This window comes from Leptosomus discolor, chromosome 18, assembly GCF_034619465.1.
Source record: "Leptosomus discolor isolate bLepDis1 chromosome 18, bLepDis1.hap2, whole genome shotgun sequence".
NCBI lineage: Eukaryota > Metazoa > Chordata > Aves > Leptosomiformes > Leptosomidae > Leptosomus > Leptosomus discolor.
In genome coordinates, this window is record NC_141408.1 from 13,682,008 (window position 1) to 13,697,631 (window position 15,624).

The window sequence follows — 15,624 nt, forward strand, 5'->3', positions numbered from 1 at the left end:
CAAGCGAGAGGCGCCCATCAAGTGTGTGTACACACGCACACACACAGCACCGTAGGCACTGATGTGACCCCTCCAGTTCATCGGCAAGGTCATTGTCCAAGTACCCAAGAGAAGGAGTTTCACGTTATTTAAGAAATGTCAAATGCTGATGAAGAGACGAACAATTCATTTCCTCTAATTGCGAATAAACATAAATTCTCGCAGAGACAATGGGAACTGAGAACCAAACAAAACTCCAACCTTTTCCTTTGTCCTGAGCAAAGAAAAAGACCTCAAAAGGGGTGACAAATTTATTACTAATTACACAATTATTTTATTATGTAGTGCTAGTAATAAACCACTTGAAGTACTTTCAGCTAATTCTAGTGTTAAGAAAATAATTGCTTGATTCAAATTATTTTAACTGAATTAATTCTTTACTAGACATTTTTTACTAGTGCTACATAATAAAATAATTGTGTAATTAGCAATACATTTTTCACTCCTGCCAAGGGGTATATATTTTACTCAGGTTAAGGGCAGAAAAAAGGAGCCCTCCCTGTTTGAACAAGGCAGAGGGAGAAGGAGCAGAAAAACGAAGACAAACTCGGTGCTTTCTGTGCATAGCTCCAAATCTCCTTCAGGTCTACCAGGTGGCATCAGCAAAGTCAGGGAGGCATTTTCGTGCCCGCAGTGCTTCCAGGATCAGACTGTCAAAGCTACCCAGAAGCACAAACTTTCCCGCTGTGCGGTCCTCTACACAGTTACTCCTTTTGGGACCCTGCAACACAGCACTTCATCTTCCTGGCATGTCCCAGCAGCCTTAGTTTAGGATTTTAGATATGGAGTGACACTCGCTGCTGGCTTCTCCTGCACGCTCAGAACTTCCACGGAGGTCAGTGGACCTGCTGCTGCACTCTCGGGCTACAGATACACCTTAGTACTGTCAGAGCTGTCTGTAAACTCCTCTGCTGTAGAGGATTTCCCCTTTTTTTTTTTAAGGTAACTGTTTCCACTAACAGAGATGTGGAGGTGCAAACACCAGCAGGACGTGTAGCTGTGAGCCCCGACCACGTAAGGAACAGAGACCAAGTTTTGCTCAAACCAGGACGAGGCAATCAACATGACTGCCACCACCGAAGGGTCCCCATGGTGCCACGCACCGCTCCAGGCCACGGAAGCTGCTGAGCTCCAGAGACGAGCCAAGGGGAACCTCAGTGTCCGCAGGCTACGGAAGGGTTCCTGCTCTTCTGTAGGGATTTCCCCTCCCGCCATCTCAGCCGTTCAATTCGCCTACACTTACGACTTCGGCAAACTGGGGACTCTTACAGAATGTTACGTTTTTAGGAGGTAAAATACAAGTAGAGTTGATGAAGATCATAAAAACACTGCAAAGACCACCTGCCTGTAGTCCCTGTGCCCAATCACCACAACACACAACCTCCCTGATCTACGTTAATACTGTATTTGAGAGTGAAACTACGAAACACTTGCCATCCTGTGACAACCGCCTCTTATTTGCAGTTTTGCTGCATTCTCCGCTCTTACAATGGAAAGTGTCACTGCTGCAGGAGGTAAACGATGCCAGCTCCCAACGGTGCCCACTGCTCTGCGCCCGAGCTGCCCGCGCAGCCTTCGTGCCCTGGCAGGGTGCAGACTCTGTCAAGTGTTGATACCGTCACGAACACCCTTACTATGTTTCAGACAAAACCCAATCGCTTCCATCGTCACCCACCGTGCAGCAAAGAACCCCGCACACGTTTTTAAGAGCAGGCTGTTCGCGTAACTGCTCTTGCGAAGGAGTTGCTGATGTTGAGAGTGGAAAAATTAAAGTGACATATTATATTTGTGGGCCCAATTTAATTTAAACGTCAGCATAATAAGCCACTTGCAAGACAGAAATGCTGCAGAAGTCCTGTAGGAAGAGCAGCGCTGTTGGCTATTCAGCAGGGCAGGCCGTGTTCGCAGCACACCTTCCCATCCTCTGCCTGCCTGCTCAGCTGCAGTGTGCCTCAGCGGCTACTACACAGGGACACGAAATCGCCTGGAAGCTGTTATCACGACGCTGTATGTGTAAATATTGGCAGTCAGACGCATCCAGCACGCTAGAAAGGCTGCAGACAGCTTTTTGCATTTCCATCGCGTCGGGCAGCGTGCCCTGAACCTCCAAAGCTGGAACGGATCTCATCGGCTTGGCTGGATTATCAGATAGGACCTGAAGGTAAACACCAGGCATCCACTGGCTGCAGACACATCATGTCCCTCGTAAACCCATTACAGACAAGCAACACCGCCATTCAACACCCAGGTAATCAGAGATTTAAACCAGCCTTTTCATTCCGCCTGAATATTTTTTTTTTTTTTATTGTTATTTATAACCTGTCCCAGGAAAAAAATAATAAGTAAAACATGAAAAGCCAACTGCGAGTGACCCTGTAGCACAAGCAGCGCTGCAGTTTAATGTCGCGGGGATTTGCATGCTATCAAACTATTCATGCCGAGTCCAAGACCCTGGTGCTAATTTCCAGTGAATTTCACGCTTGATGTCTCCCCGTTGTGGGTCACTGCCGGTTCGCCTAAATAAACCACTTCCAAATGGCTCCTCCATCTAAATATTCAAGCCCGTTTTTATAATTTAATTTTGCATTATGCTGAATAGCCTTCTGGCCAGATAGAGCTCATTGGGGAAACCACCAATACCACTGCGATATGCCTTTATTTATGTTTTTTATTTATTTATTTATTTTACAGCTTGAATTAGACCTCCTAGGCTGACTAGGAAAGAGGGTTGGTTTTTTTCCCCTCTCTTTTTTTCAACCCCCCCCTCCACTAATGTCAATTTTCAGCATAGCAAGAGCTGTCTCTAATCTTTTCCTACTCATTACACACAATTTTGGAGTCATTTTACCCACAGTGCAGTCGGCTCCTGGCAGTGTGTTTGTGTGCACTGAGGGGTGGCATAATTGTTTATTTTCCCTCCCTGCATAATCCCCAGCCAGCACTGAAACCAAAACTGCAAACAACTCCCCAGGGAAGGCAGGGAGCGTCAGGAGAGCCCAACGGTGGCGACGCGGGCCCCGACAGCAAGCGGGAGGCAGGAAAACGCACGGCCCGAGGTGCAAACGGCGAGGGCTCTGCTCCTCCCTCCCCTCCCCTCCCCTCCTCCTGCCGCCAGCTGGGGGGCAGCAAGCGGGGGTACGCCATACAGATGAGCATCCCTGCGGTGCCTTTTCCACCTTGGGCTTCCAGGCCCAGCTCCAAAGCTAAACTCAGTTTCTGAGGAACCCAAAGGGCACCGGCCAAGCCGACAGATCTCCAACATCGGAAGGCAAAACAATATCTTAACAAAGAGGTGAAGTTACAGCAACAGCTTCCCTGTAGTTGTGCCGTAGGGAAAGCAAGTCCCGAAGGGAGTGCAGTAGCAGCACACGGGGCAGAAACCATCCTGAAAGGTAACAGGGATTTTCCAGAGGAAAGAGTTTGGCCATATTTCGCCGTCCTCCACCTTCGCAGCTGCAAACTCAGTGGCATTGCTTTCTGCCCTGCTACTGAGGCAGCAGAGCAAGACAGCCCTTGTCACCCTGCGAGTCCTTCCGGAGCAGGAACTGTCACGGTGTCAGTGCAGCTGTAACTTTTCTTCCATGTTTGTTAACCGCCACATGCAGGTAAGAGGCCATATTCCTTTACTTATTTCAATTTTATAGCATCAGTCCCACGTTCTTGGCAGTTCACAAAATTTAAAGTAGCAATATGTGGTGCAGAAAGGTAACTGCTGGTATATTAACTGAGCAGTTTGTAACTGTTCACTCCCTCACTACCACCAAAAGAGTCACCTGGGAGACAGTCCATGATAGGACAGGGTTACAGTGGGAAAACTCATCAGTAAGACAACGTTGACAGAATACGCCTGTACACTTTTGATATGCAATATTGTGGGCTTATCCAGCCCCGCTTTTCAGCTGAGGCAGAAGAATATAAAGCTTTCTGAACAGAAGGGGTTTCCTGAGATTAGTGTTTTAACTAGCCCAGGTTGGCAGCTGTAAATTTGGTTAGCAACGAGACCACCGTTAGCATCCAATTACCTGTTCTCACCGAAGATCAGGCTCGATCGGACTGAATGATCTTCAAGGTCTTTTCCAACCTAAATGATCCTATGATCTGGCCAGTTCCTCTAACTGTATATAAAAATACAGTTGCGTTGCATATTTTGAAAAGAATTTGGTATCCAATTTGCACCTTGCATGTTCTATGCTATTCCTGCTATGTGCCTATTAAAAACAAGAGACGCACGGGGAGGGGAGGAACGACCCTTTGTCACCACAGCTACTGCAGTGCAGAGCACCCCTGCTCTCTGGCTGGCGGTGCAACGACCACAACGGACTTTCAGGAGAGCCAGACAGAGCATTGCTGTGATTTCAGAGGGCTGACGTGTCCAAACTCTCCGGCAGGCCTAGAAAAGTATCGCTTTATCGGCATTTCTAGGGGAGGTCACACACTTGCCCCGAAAGCGTGGGGCTGGGTGCAGACGGTGTCGACACGGGCGAAGCAGATCCACTCCGCAAGTTTATGGGTACAAGTTGTCACCAGAGTGCAACTGTGTTAAGCCAATCTAACAGCCAGCCGCTGCCCCAAGACAGCACCTACTGCTTCTGTCCCTTGCCACACACTCCCACGGCCGGTCTGTCCCCAGAGAACTGCGTCAGGATGCTAAAGCAGTTGCCAGCGGGTGCGCCAACAAGCCGCTCTACAGGACACCGCCAACAGGGAATCCAAATGGATGGTTACCTTTCATTCCACCCGAGAAGCCTCTCCAGTTAGCAAAGACCATCAGGGGCAGCCCTTCTCTGTTGAAGTCATTGATAGCCTGCGCAGTCTTAAAGGCAGAGTCAGGGAACCACACCTGACCAGCCTGCTGGATTATCTGTTGGGAATGAAAAAAAAGACCGTTAAGCCTTGAAACTCATTAACGTAAGAGTTGGGATAAAAACACAGAATTAGATACACCAAGAGCTGTGATGTGGAATTAACAACGAGGAACGCAGCGCAGGAAGTGCTTAGGATCTGCTTGCCCATAGAAAAGTGGTGACAACCCTTTCCCACCAACATCAACAGGCGTGTTCCCACCAATTTAGCTAAGAAGAAGAACAGAGATGGTATGGAAAACCTGACACACTGACTGCTGTAAGAAGGTGAAGAAGAGAGAGAAAAGGATATGCAAAGGAGAAAACCCCAAAGAGATGATGTAAGGCCAGAGGTGTGAAATCAGGAAGGAGAAGAGCAAAGTATCAGAGCAGAAAGACCATGAAACACTATGGTCACATCAAGACAACGGGGAAATGATTTTTCCTTGCCAGATCTCCCGGGCCCTAGTCCCTGCCCCTCGCTTAAGTCACAAGAGAAGCAGGACTGCTGGGGAACGCGTCTCCCGTACGAGTGGCCAACAGCAACTGCCATGCACTAGCGCCTCTCCAAGGAACAGCCATACTTTTTGTTCCATGTTTGGGGAAAAATGAAATCCCATCAAAACAAGTGCTCTTCCCACAGAGACATTTACAGAGGACAAACAAGCAACCGAGCACCCGTTCAACCTACCTTGGCCTCAGAGTCCAGGTTTGCAGGATCAGCAGGGATGCTGAGCTCCACCGTTCTCGTTTCTACGGCAACTACTCCTACAGGTATTCCTCCCAGCCTGGCAACATGCGAGACAAATAAAAATCCGTATTTCTACTGTTACACAACTAGACATTTTTTCCAATTTGCATCAAAAGACTCAAGAGACAAATAACGCAAGCATCTGGCGGAAGAAGCATTCTGGCCTTTTTGAAGGCTTTAGGCAGGTGGCTGGAGAACTTCAGGGTAGAAGCCACAGTTCTCAAAGCCAAATCGGGTTCTAAAAACTAGCACATACCTCACTAAAAGTTAAACAGAATAAATCAAAGCCCAAATTTTGAACCACATAGCTACATCTCTACCTGCCACCACAAAGAGTTTGATACTGATGGTCAAGACCCACGAAAAAGAAAGACCCCAAGGCTTCCAAGGCCTGTTCTCACAAGCACTGTCCGCTGATGAAACACACCCAGAGGCTGCACGTCTAAGCAACGCTGATGTCTCAGCCACCCTAAAGCTTGCAAAAACTCCCTCTCCCAAGAGGTCAGGGGGCACGACGGGTGGAAGGGTTGGGTTTGCCCATCTATCTCCTCCCCAGACCCTCTGCTGCAGGGTGACTGCAAGGGCGGGAAGGGTGCAGGGCCAGCGGGATGGGCAGGGAGCACCAGGGAGGACGCTCGGCTCCGCTTTCCACGGCGTCTAACTACTCCTTTACACAAAAGGCATCTCGCTTGCGACGACAACCGCTTACTCCCAGGACGGGAGTCCCAGCAGAGCCTCCGCTCCCTCCTCAACCACCTCAAGCTGGATGACACGTGCTGCAGGCAGCAAAAGCGACAAGGCCTGTGTGCACTAGGGGGTTGAAAATATTCCCATTCGCTATGATTAAGAGTCTGCCTAGAAACCCGTAATTGCAGAAGCCGTCTTAAATCGGTAACTTATAACTTCTATATTAGGGCCCATGTGACCTAATAAAGAACATCTTTATCCAAGTATTACAGTTATTTATTGAACTTGAAAACAGCTCAAAACAACTTCTGTTTTCCATTATACTTCATATAAATTTTATCAGGCTAGCACATGAAGATGCTACATCTTGTTTTATAGTGTGTCCCCGGACAAGTTGCCATAGAATAATAAAAGACAATTTACAGCCAACAGCACACGTATTCCAAACATACATACAAAAGATGAGTTTTGGCAGCACTTACAGTAACAATCCCAGAAGAATACATTCCTATTTGTTTTTTCAAAATGCCACTGCTTTTGAAAGAAGTCAGTTTTATTTGTATTATATATACCTGTGATGTGAGAGTTCAAAGCAACTTGGAATTTGTCAGAAGAAAGGAACTGCAAGTGAAGCGGAGCATGGGCCTGGACAGAGACCTTGTAGCTTTGTCAAATCATTGATTTCCTCCTGCCCCCCCGCACGCTGCTTAACCTACAAGCCTTTCCATAATTACAGGACGTTGTGAGATAAAACTTTAAGAGTGTCACGGATGGCAGATAAAAATACCAAAGTGCATCAAAAGGTCAGAGGACATCCCAAGGTTACGTGCTACAATTAGGAGTGGAGCCAGCAGGTATTTTCAGCTCCTCTCAACAATGTATAGAGACCAGGCAATATTCTGAGTGGAAAGGATCTTCAGGGGTAACAGCACTCAGACCCCCGGGACCAGCAGTGGCCAGAGACATGAAACTCCGAGAAGGCAGAGCTGAGCTGGCCCCACACACGGACGCCCCTCTGGCTCGGCAGCAGTTCACCTCTAGCCGGGCTTGTGCAGCCCGTACACCACCACGCTGCTCTGTCTTCAGCACAGGCTCCTCCTCCGGTCTCTGAGGAAATGGCCATGTTTCTCTAGATCACATTCTGCACTAGGAGAGTCCAAAGGCAGTTCTCAGCCCATCAAAGACCCTCAAAAGTCTTAGGAAAAGGCATTTTGCTGAGCTCACCCTCGTATCTGGAAACCTCCTTCAGTTATTTCGCAGCATTTCATGAACGTATCAGCAGAGCTCCTGATGGCCGTTTTAGAGATGTCCAGAACGGACACAACCCTTTGCACAAGAGCTCCAGCGAATGCCACAAGCTTTGCTATTTCGTAGCGTGGCCTCTAGCTCTCTGCCCCTCATTAGGAGGTCTCTGTAGAGCTGTGACTTCAAAAAGTCTAAAAGAGAAACGAGAGCTCTCAGTGCCAAATATTCTGGGGCCACGTGTGCTATCAACATAATGGAGATAAGAAACAGCAGTGACTCCTGGCTGTACTGGCTGGGAGCCTAGGTGGCCAGCCCAGCTGCGCTGCGTGTGTCAGGAACGGTGGTGTCTCTCCGGGTCTCCCACTGAATGCTCTGCCCATCAAACACAGCATTCCAGGGACAACCCGGTACTACGGTCAGTCCTCGAGGCACCAACTGGGTGAGGCTAGAGGGTGATGGGAGTCAGACCCCGGGGTGGCCACAGGATTTCCAGAAGATTGTAAGCATTATCAAGTAATCTGGCTCTGGATTGTTGGCACTGTGATACTGACAGTACAGGAGGTGAAAGATCTGTAAATAAAAGATTTTTTCTTTGATGCAGACTCCTGCCAGGAACTAAGGCACTCTGAGCACCCGTCATGCACGGGCACGACCGAATCTCATTAAGTGCATCACCTGAAGCCTCCAGGATCCCATTCAGGCACTTCAGATTTTTTTTCCTCCCCTCTCACTTGCTATCATAAAAAAAAAAGAAAAGAAAAAGGCTGACAATTAACCAAAACCACTGACATCAATTAGGAGCTGGGAGTCTGCTGGAGGCAAGAGTATGAAGCTCCATCTCAAGAGGAGAGCTGGCGGTAGTCTGAGGAATGAGGAGTGACAAAGGAGAAGCACGCTGCATTTGGACAGCTCAAGCACTTCAGTGGAAACTCAAGGGAGATAAATGTGCTCTTTCAAAACGGCTTTATTCTGGGAGGAAGGAGACAATCAGATCAGGAAACTCGCAGCGTGACTGGGGCGAGGGGGGCAAAAAACTAAAGAGGAACTCAAAAGGAGGTGATCGAGGGGGTTTTGAGCCCAGCTCTGATTTGCATTCTGTCAAAATACAGGATCCTGTCTCGAGGCTTCTGCTTCCTGCCAGCTCCGAGAGCTCATGGACCTGCCCCCCCGAGAACGACCCAGGCTGCAAATATTTTCGAGGCAGGGATGTAGGTCTCGAGGCAAGGGGGAACATTTCAGAATCCTGCAGGGAGGCCACTTCGCAGCAAGGTAAGGGGAAGGGAGTCCCCTCGGGAGGAGGCGAGGGCCACAGGTCTCTGGAGCCGCACCTCCCCGCATCATGGAAAACAACTAAGATCAGGTGGGGTGGGTGCTTGCTTGGAAAACGCTGCAGGTTATTGCATGCACACCTCAACGTTAAGCTCTTCTCTATGCGGAGTTTCTGGCAGTTTGCTCTAGTTTTAGCTGAACTTTTCTTGCAAGTCAAATAAAACGCAAGCCAATAAACTGGGAAACGTACTTCCAACTAAATCAGAGCTGCAGGAAGGTCTCGCTATGCAACCATGTACCTAGGGAAACATATATTGTCTGCCACAGTTTTTAACATTCTCTCTTCTTTTTGGCTTTTGTGCATGTTAAAGCTGTCACCTCCAAGCAAAACAGGAGAAACGATCACACCATGCTTCATTTGTGTGTTAAAGAACTATTCACTTATTTTTACTTACAGCCATCAACTTTCAAAGGATGTTCTAGAAGAACACAAAGCACAACGAAAACTTGATTTCTACAAACGTCTAGAACGTCTCTTAGAATTTACCTTGCTCTACCAACCACAACCGTCTGCGCCCAGGGCTGCATGATCTCCAGGAACGAGCCATTGTCAAAGAAACCACTTAGCCACTGTCCTTTTTGACCTGAAGGGAAGGGAAAAAAATGGAAATATCAGAGGAGGGAGGGAAGAAAGAATATCCAAGGAGCCACTGAAACTTGCTTAAAAATGCCAACTGGAGAATGTGGCACTGCCTTTTTATTTATTTATTTTTAAATAGATTATAATACAAGGGAACATTAGACAGCTGAGCATTTGTCTGCCTTCAGCCATCATGTCTTATTTCATTTGCTAGTCTGCATAAAGACAGTAATTTATCAGCAAAAGCATCATTTATTGTTAAACGATGGGGTTCGGATAGCAGAGGGACTTCGCATGCTTTTAAATAAATAACTCTGTTTTTTTCAAGACACTACAAACATTCGTCAAAAGGCAGTAAAGTCATTAAAGATGTTTTTCAAAATGCCTATTTCTATTTTAAAACGTATCTCGCATTTTTCTCTCGATTCTGCCTAACCTTTCCTTTAAAGAAAGAATGCTGAAGAAATTCGGACACGAAATATAAAAATTTCTATGATGTTTTAAAACTAGACCACGCATCCGAGCCCTGTTTCACACCTGCTTTTAGAAAAACCGAAGCGAAGTACTCTGAGACCCAAAGCCTGCTTGCTCCGCAGCAGACACCAGATGATGCTCCTCTCCCCAGACTGAAGCGTGCTTTAGGAGGCACCGTCCTGGATCAGACCACACGCTATCAGACCTATTCTCCTTGCCCACAGAAGGGAGCAACTTCCTAACGCTTGAGAGAAAACCAAACTGTTCCCAAAGAGAACATTACCAAGATGATTGTGCAGTTCTAGGAGAAAGAAACTTTTCCTGAGCCTTGCAGACAATCAGCTTCTACCCCAAAGTATAAGGGCTTGACTGCCCTGGTCATGCTAACCATGAACCAGCATTATCTGGGCTTTATAAAGCCAGGAGGGTGTCAGGCTTGGGGTTCCTCCTGCACCACAGACTCCACTATACTGACAATACCTCTCCACTTCCACATGCAACAGCATTCACTAACAATCCACACACATTCCTCCAAACAGAATTCTCAGGATGGCAGTCACCCCCCCGGGAAGCGGGGTGGCAGTTTAAGGTGTATTTCTCTACTTTCCAGGGGTGTTTCTTACGCGGGCACGAAAGACACCTCGAATGAGTGAAGCCTCACTACGCCGACCTGTGCGGTGGCACGGCACTGCTTCCTCTCTCCAGACACGGAGACCCCGGCAGGAAGTTTTCCAGTATTTCAGCTTGGATTCTACTCAGTGAACGGGTAAGGCCACGATGAAGAGCTTTCATTAGGGCTGCCTGTTGATGCTGGGCTGGGGAGGGACACGTAAGACTTGCAGACAGCTCCTTCTGCAGCCCTCCAGCCTGCGGAAGCCGCGTATCCCAAAGTCAAGGCAGCGAGCTACTCTGCCCACCCAGACAATTACAGAAATCACAGCTCTCTGAGGGCGCCCGCTTTCCACTGGGGCTTCATGAAGCTCTGCAAAAACCCCCCAAAAACTACCACCCAAAATCCCTCCCGGCTTTACCCCCTGGCACACAGCTTCTGAGGAACGCTTTAATCTGAACAAGCACCTTTGCTTCTGCAAACCCAAGTCCAAAACCAATTAAAAGTGGAGATCCAAGCAAGCTAACCTCTGCTGACTTAAACAGGATGGAGAGTGTTTTATCAAGACCAAACTTGTAATTACTGTGTTCTACATTCCTTGCCTCTGTGGCCCCACTGTAAAATGTGACCATCCATTTCAAAATTATCTCTTTATCGTGAGCCCAAAGCTGATCGTTTAGATTCTGGCCTCGTGTCGGGCGTCAGTTTGAAGAATATCACGGCAATATCTCCTCTAATAAATGGCTTTAACTTTTCACCTAGGAGATATCTGCTTTAACTTATCACAGGGAATCATCTGCTTTCCTTAACGCTTCCACTAAATTAAAATCTGAAGTCACTCGATTTGGAAGCCAGCGTTAGCTGTGCTCAGACAGCTGGATGAATTACTTGAGAGATGATGAAAAAATATTATCCAAAACCAGAAAACTTAGTTTATCACAAATCTTATTTTAGCCCCCCAAACTCATTAATAACAGCAGGCATAATGGTCACCCAGTTTGCAGCTTGTACGTACACAGGCTGCACAACCCCAAAAGCATGCATGGGGGGTTCAGGGGTTTGCAGCATTTCCAGCGCAATTGTTCTCCAAGATCCGCAGGAATAGCGCGATTCCTTTAGCGTACAGATCCTTTGGATATGGACCTTCCCCTGAACCATTAAAAAAAAAGAAAATCTAGAAAAGTAACTAGTAATTGTAGGTGTCCTTGAGCACTCAGAATTTTTATATATTATATCCAAATTGTTTCAAACTAGTTACTTTATAAGCTCTGAAACATATTTGGATTGCAGACATAAAGGCTTGACCAACAGGCTTGAAACAAGACGCACCACTGCCTATCCTGGCCACCAAAGATCTACGTACTTGGATTTGGGCGCCCAGCCAGCATCCAGCGAGGATCATAGGGAGTCTTGGTAGGCACGAACTCTATGGTTCTTTCTATAGGATCCTTGACTTTGAGGATAGGAACAGGGCTGTATACACTCTACGGGAAAAAGAAAAATATCGAAGGAAGTCATTCCCCTGCATGGCTTTGCACCAAACACCAGCTCTCAGCCAGCTCGTCAGAGTCCTCTTTTCCCCCCCCACTGCATCAACCTTCGACTGACGGGATCCCAAAGCCTTGGCAAGAGCCTGAAGAAACTTCCAAGGGGCTCCACACACTCTCAAACCCTCCTTTGGCATCGTCTGGCATACATCGTACTTCATTTGCTCTTGAACTTCAGGCACAGCCAGCATTAGCGAGGGGTTGCAATTTAATTTTTGAAAGGTCACCAGGCCACCTGACTCATTCTAGGCACTCTTTCCTGAAGGAAGGTGACCTGCGTGTTCTTGTTGCTGCCTTCCTGGCTGCAGAGCAGCTTACACATATACATCAGCTCCTACAAATTACTGCCTCAGAGGGGAACTTTTAGAGTCTTTTCGGCACGAGACGATCCACCGCTCACATACAATCCTGCTGCCCAGAGTACTGAGGGCAGCACGACAGGGGAGTGACGTGAAAGTGCCCAAGGCAGCGCCAGGCTGCCCTGCACCCCAGTTCCCGCAGCACTTTAAGACAGAACCACCGTGTTTACTCCACTACCATAACGCTCAGCAGCCCTGATGACGAGCCCAGACCATTCTGCCAGGCACCACACAAACACAGAGAGAACCCCGCAGGTCCAGAGCGCCCCCCACCCACCAAAACCCTGTGCACACGGCGAACAGGGAGCAGCACCTGGCGCCGCCGCGGGGCCGGGCGTTACCTTTGGCATGTAGGAAAGCCACTGCAGGATCGTGTAGACGCCTTCGAAGTCATCGCACACCGTGCTGTGCGTCACCCCGTTGTTGTGCATGATCTGGATCCCGCCCAGCTGGTTGTTGGAGGTATAAACTTCCCGTCCAAGCACCTTTTGAAAGAAAACCAGGAAAACCATCAGCGGATGAGATGTGACAAGGAGGTGTTGGCTAAGGAAATACGTACACGCCCATCCCTGCAGCAAGTCACGATCACTTCAACATCAAAGGATGGAGTAAATCACCCACCGTAGAATTTCCCAAGCCCTGCATGCAGGTAAGACCTTAGGAATCGTGATCCCTGAGGGGAATGACAAGTGGGGAAACTGAGGCAGAGGGCAGTTAGAGGACTTGCCCTTCCCCAAGTAGCAACAGAGCTGACAATGTGACCCAGTGTCCTGGGTGCCAGCCCGAGCTCAGCTCGCTAATTCAAAATTGCTCCAACTAAGACGACTAGTCAGGCGGATCCATTTAAACCTTTAACTGGGGAAAAAAGCCAACAGTGTGCCTAAAGACTGGTGCAGCAAAGACAAAGCCCCATCAGCTCCTTAGAGAGACTGGGCAGAATAAGACTCTGACTGCTGGGCTTCTAATTCTCTTGCACAGCTCCATCTCTAATCTCAGCCCAGGCACCGCAGCTCTTTTCTCATTCTCCTGCTGTCTCTTTCCATTTGCCCTCTCACTGACTGATACACTGATCTCTCGGTCACTCGGCTTTCTGCTCCACTGAGTCCATATTACTAATAACACCTCTGCCACGGCCAGTTTACCTCATGAAGGCAGGAGCACATCATTACAAAATAAACTCATAACTTTGACATTCTAGCAAATACATGCCGTTTGTTATTTTTATGGGTTGAGTCTTTCTAACAGACAGAGGGCATTACATACCTGCTTCATTTAGAGCTTTAAAAAACCCCTCAAACACACACAAACAACCTGCCCTCCCCTACCAAACCACCAGTGCAGCTCATTTTAAGAAGAAGGGCTACTCCAAGAGAGGAGCAGCCCGGAGCCCAAGGCAACCCGGTCCTTACGGAAGGGATGCTCTGGTCTGACTTCGTCCCCATCCTGACATCCTACAATGAGCCACTCGGGACGTAACTCATCTCATCCACAGTAGAGAGGAACTCCACACTTCTCAGGATTTGACCTTTTGGGCTGAATGTAAGAAGGTGCTAAAGGGATATGAAAATAGACAATTTTGATCTGGTTATAAAACTACACTGGGCCAATTCGCTTTCTTCCTGCACACCACCAGTTAACCCCAGCTGGGGTCAGGGAGCCATTGTGCCCATCTAAAGCACTGCCTAACCGGTAAGGCACAACGCTACCGTGTCCTAACTCCAAATTTGATTTCCTTTGGAGGAGAAAAGGCCTGGCGGTCTGGCATTTCACAAAACTCAGCATCTTACAAGCGCTAGATGATCCTCACAAAACTCCCCGTGAGACAGACGTCAGTGGAGGTTGACCAACAGAAGAAACTGAGGCACAGGAGTTACGCAACTAGCCCCAAAATTTAGAAGTCAATGCAAGCATTGTGGTTTTGCACAGAGACGTTCCTGGGTCTGCCTTCTGAGATCAAACACCTTCATCTTCCCCTAACAAAATCAGTGCCACGAAAAGGCACGGTAGAAGAGACAGCAGCATAGATTTAGGTTCAAGGAAAAGAAAAGCATAGGCCTCCAGATGCCAGGCAGGCCTAGCTAAATGCTTTCCACAGAGGAAAATAAAAATAAAGAGGATTTAAACTCCCCATCTATGAACTAATGCAAACATATGTACATGCAAAATGGGCCTCTGCTGCTGCTTATCTAGAGACACTGTAGACAGCTCAGGTTTACCACTGCTGACAGGCAATGAAAACAGTCTAATATACCGCCTGCTCTCGCCCTTAAATCCCTTTTTGGAGATCAAGATAAATATGCAGTTCCTTTTCCCGAGTGCTCCAGACATTTCAGTGAAGTGGCAGAGCATTGTGAGGGGCTGTGCCAATGAAATCCCTCTGTAAGGCTGGGCGAGCACAGTATTTACTTGTCAGTGCTTGTCAGCGGAGGCGACGCAGTCCCCAGCTGCACCTAAAAGTTGCGCTGACGACGAGCGCTCGGCGCCTTCGTTTGTACGGCGTGTACGTCCTCACGTGTGGGCCCGCACCGGTGCCGAGGGCAGCGGGAGGGACACGGCGTATGGGCACACGCCAGCTCTAAATCAGACCCCGGCCGAGGCACAGGCCGACCGCAAAGCCAGCTACTCGGCTCCCCAGTGCGGCAACCGCGCAGCCAAGGGGTTAGAGAGGCTGTCCTCCAGGGACACTGCTGGGCTGGGTGCTGGTCCCCCAACCTGCTTCTGCCCGTGGGCTCTTCTGTCTCCTCAGAGATCCTGCCAGCTTGTTTCAGGCATACAGCTGCAGGCTGAATTGGGTGCCAGAGGTTAAAAGGCACCGAAGGGCTAGCCAGCTTAGAGACAGTGATCATTGGGCCCGAGAAAAAAAATGAACGCAACAGCTCATCCATTCAGCTCTGCTAACCACCTCATCTCTGACCTCAGAGGACTACATTTTTAAAGGCTGACAAGTAATTCAATCTCCAATTAACAATCTTAAATGGTGCAATGCATATTGCTGTATAAATGTTTCTGCAAGAAAATATCCAAGGGTGAAAGAGAATACATCTGTGGAGAAGTCCAAAACTGATGTTCCTCCACAAGACACACGGTCAGCTGAGGCACGAGTGGATTTAGAAACGTTGCCGGCTCAGTTAGTCAGGTAAGGCTAGAAACAAACTCGTGGGA

General features: G+C 48.3%; 1 protein-coding gene across 2 annotated transcripts in view; it reads right to left on the reverse strand.

The window, feature by feature from the left end:
- Positions 1–15,624, reverse strand: part of ACACA (acetyl-CoA carboxylase alpha) — a 126,114-nt gene that overhangs the window by 18,793 nt on the left and 91,697 nt on the right. For both annotated transcript variants that reach the window (XM_086475393.1, XM_086475392.1), the window contains 5 exons: positions 12,804–12,947; positions 11,920–12,040; positions 9,380–9,476; positions 5,572–5,668; positions 4,765–4,900 (listed from right to left, as the gene is read on the reverse strand). In XM_086475393.1, coding sequence (XP_086331519.1) covers positions 4,765–4,900; positions 5,572–5,668; positions 9,380–9,476; positions 11,920–12,040; positions 12,804–12,947 — 595 coding nt within the window. The remainder of the gene's footprint in view (positions 1–4,764; positions 4,901–5,571; positions 5,669–9,379; positions 9,477–11,919; positions 12,041–12,803; positions 12,948–15,624) is intronic.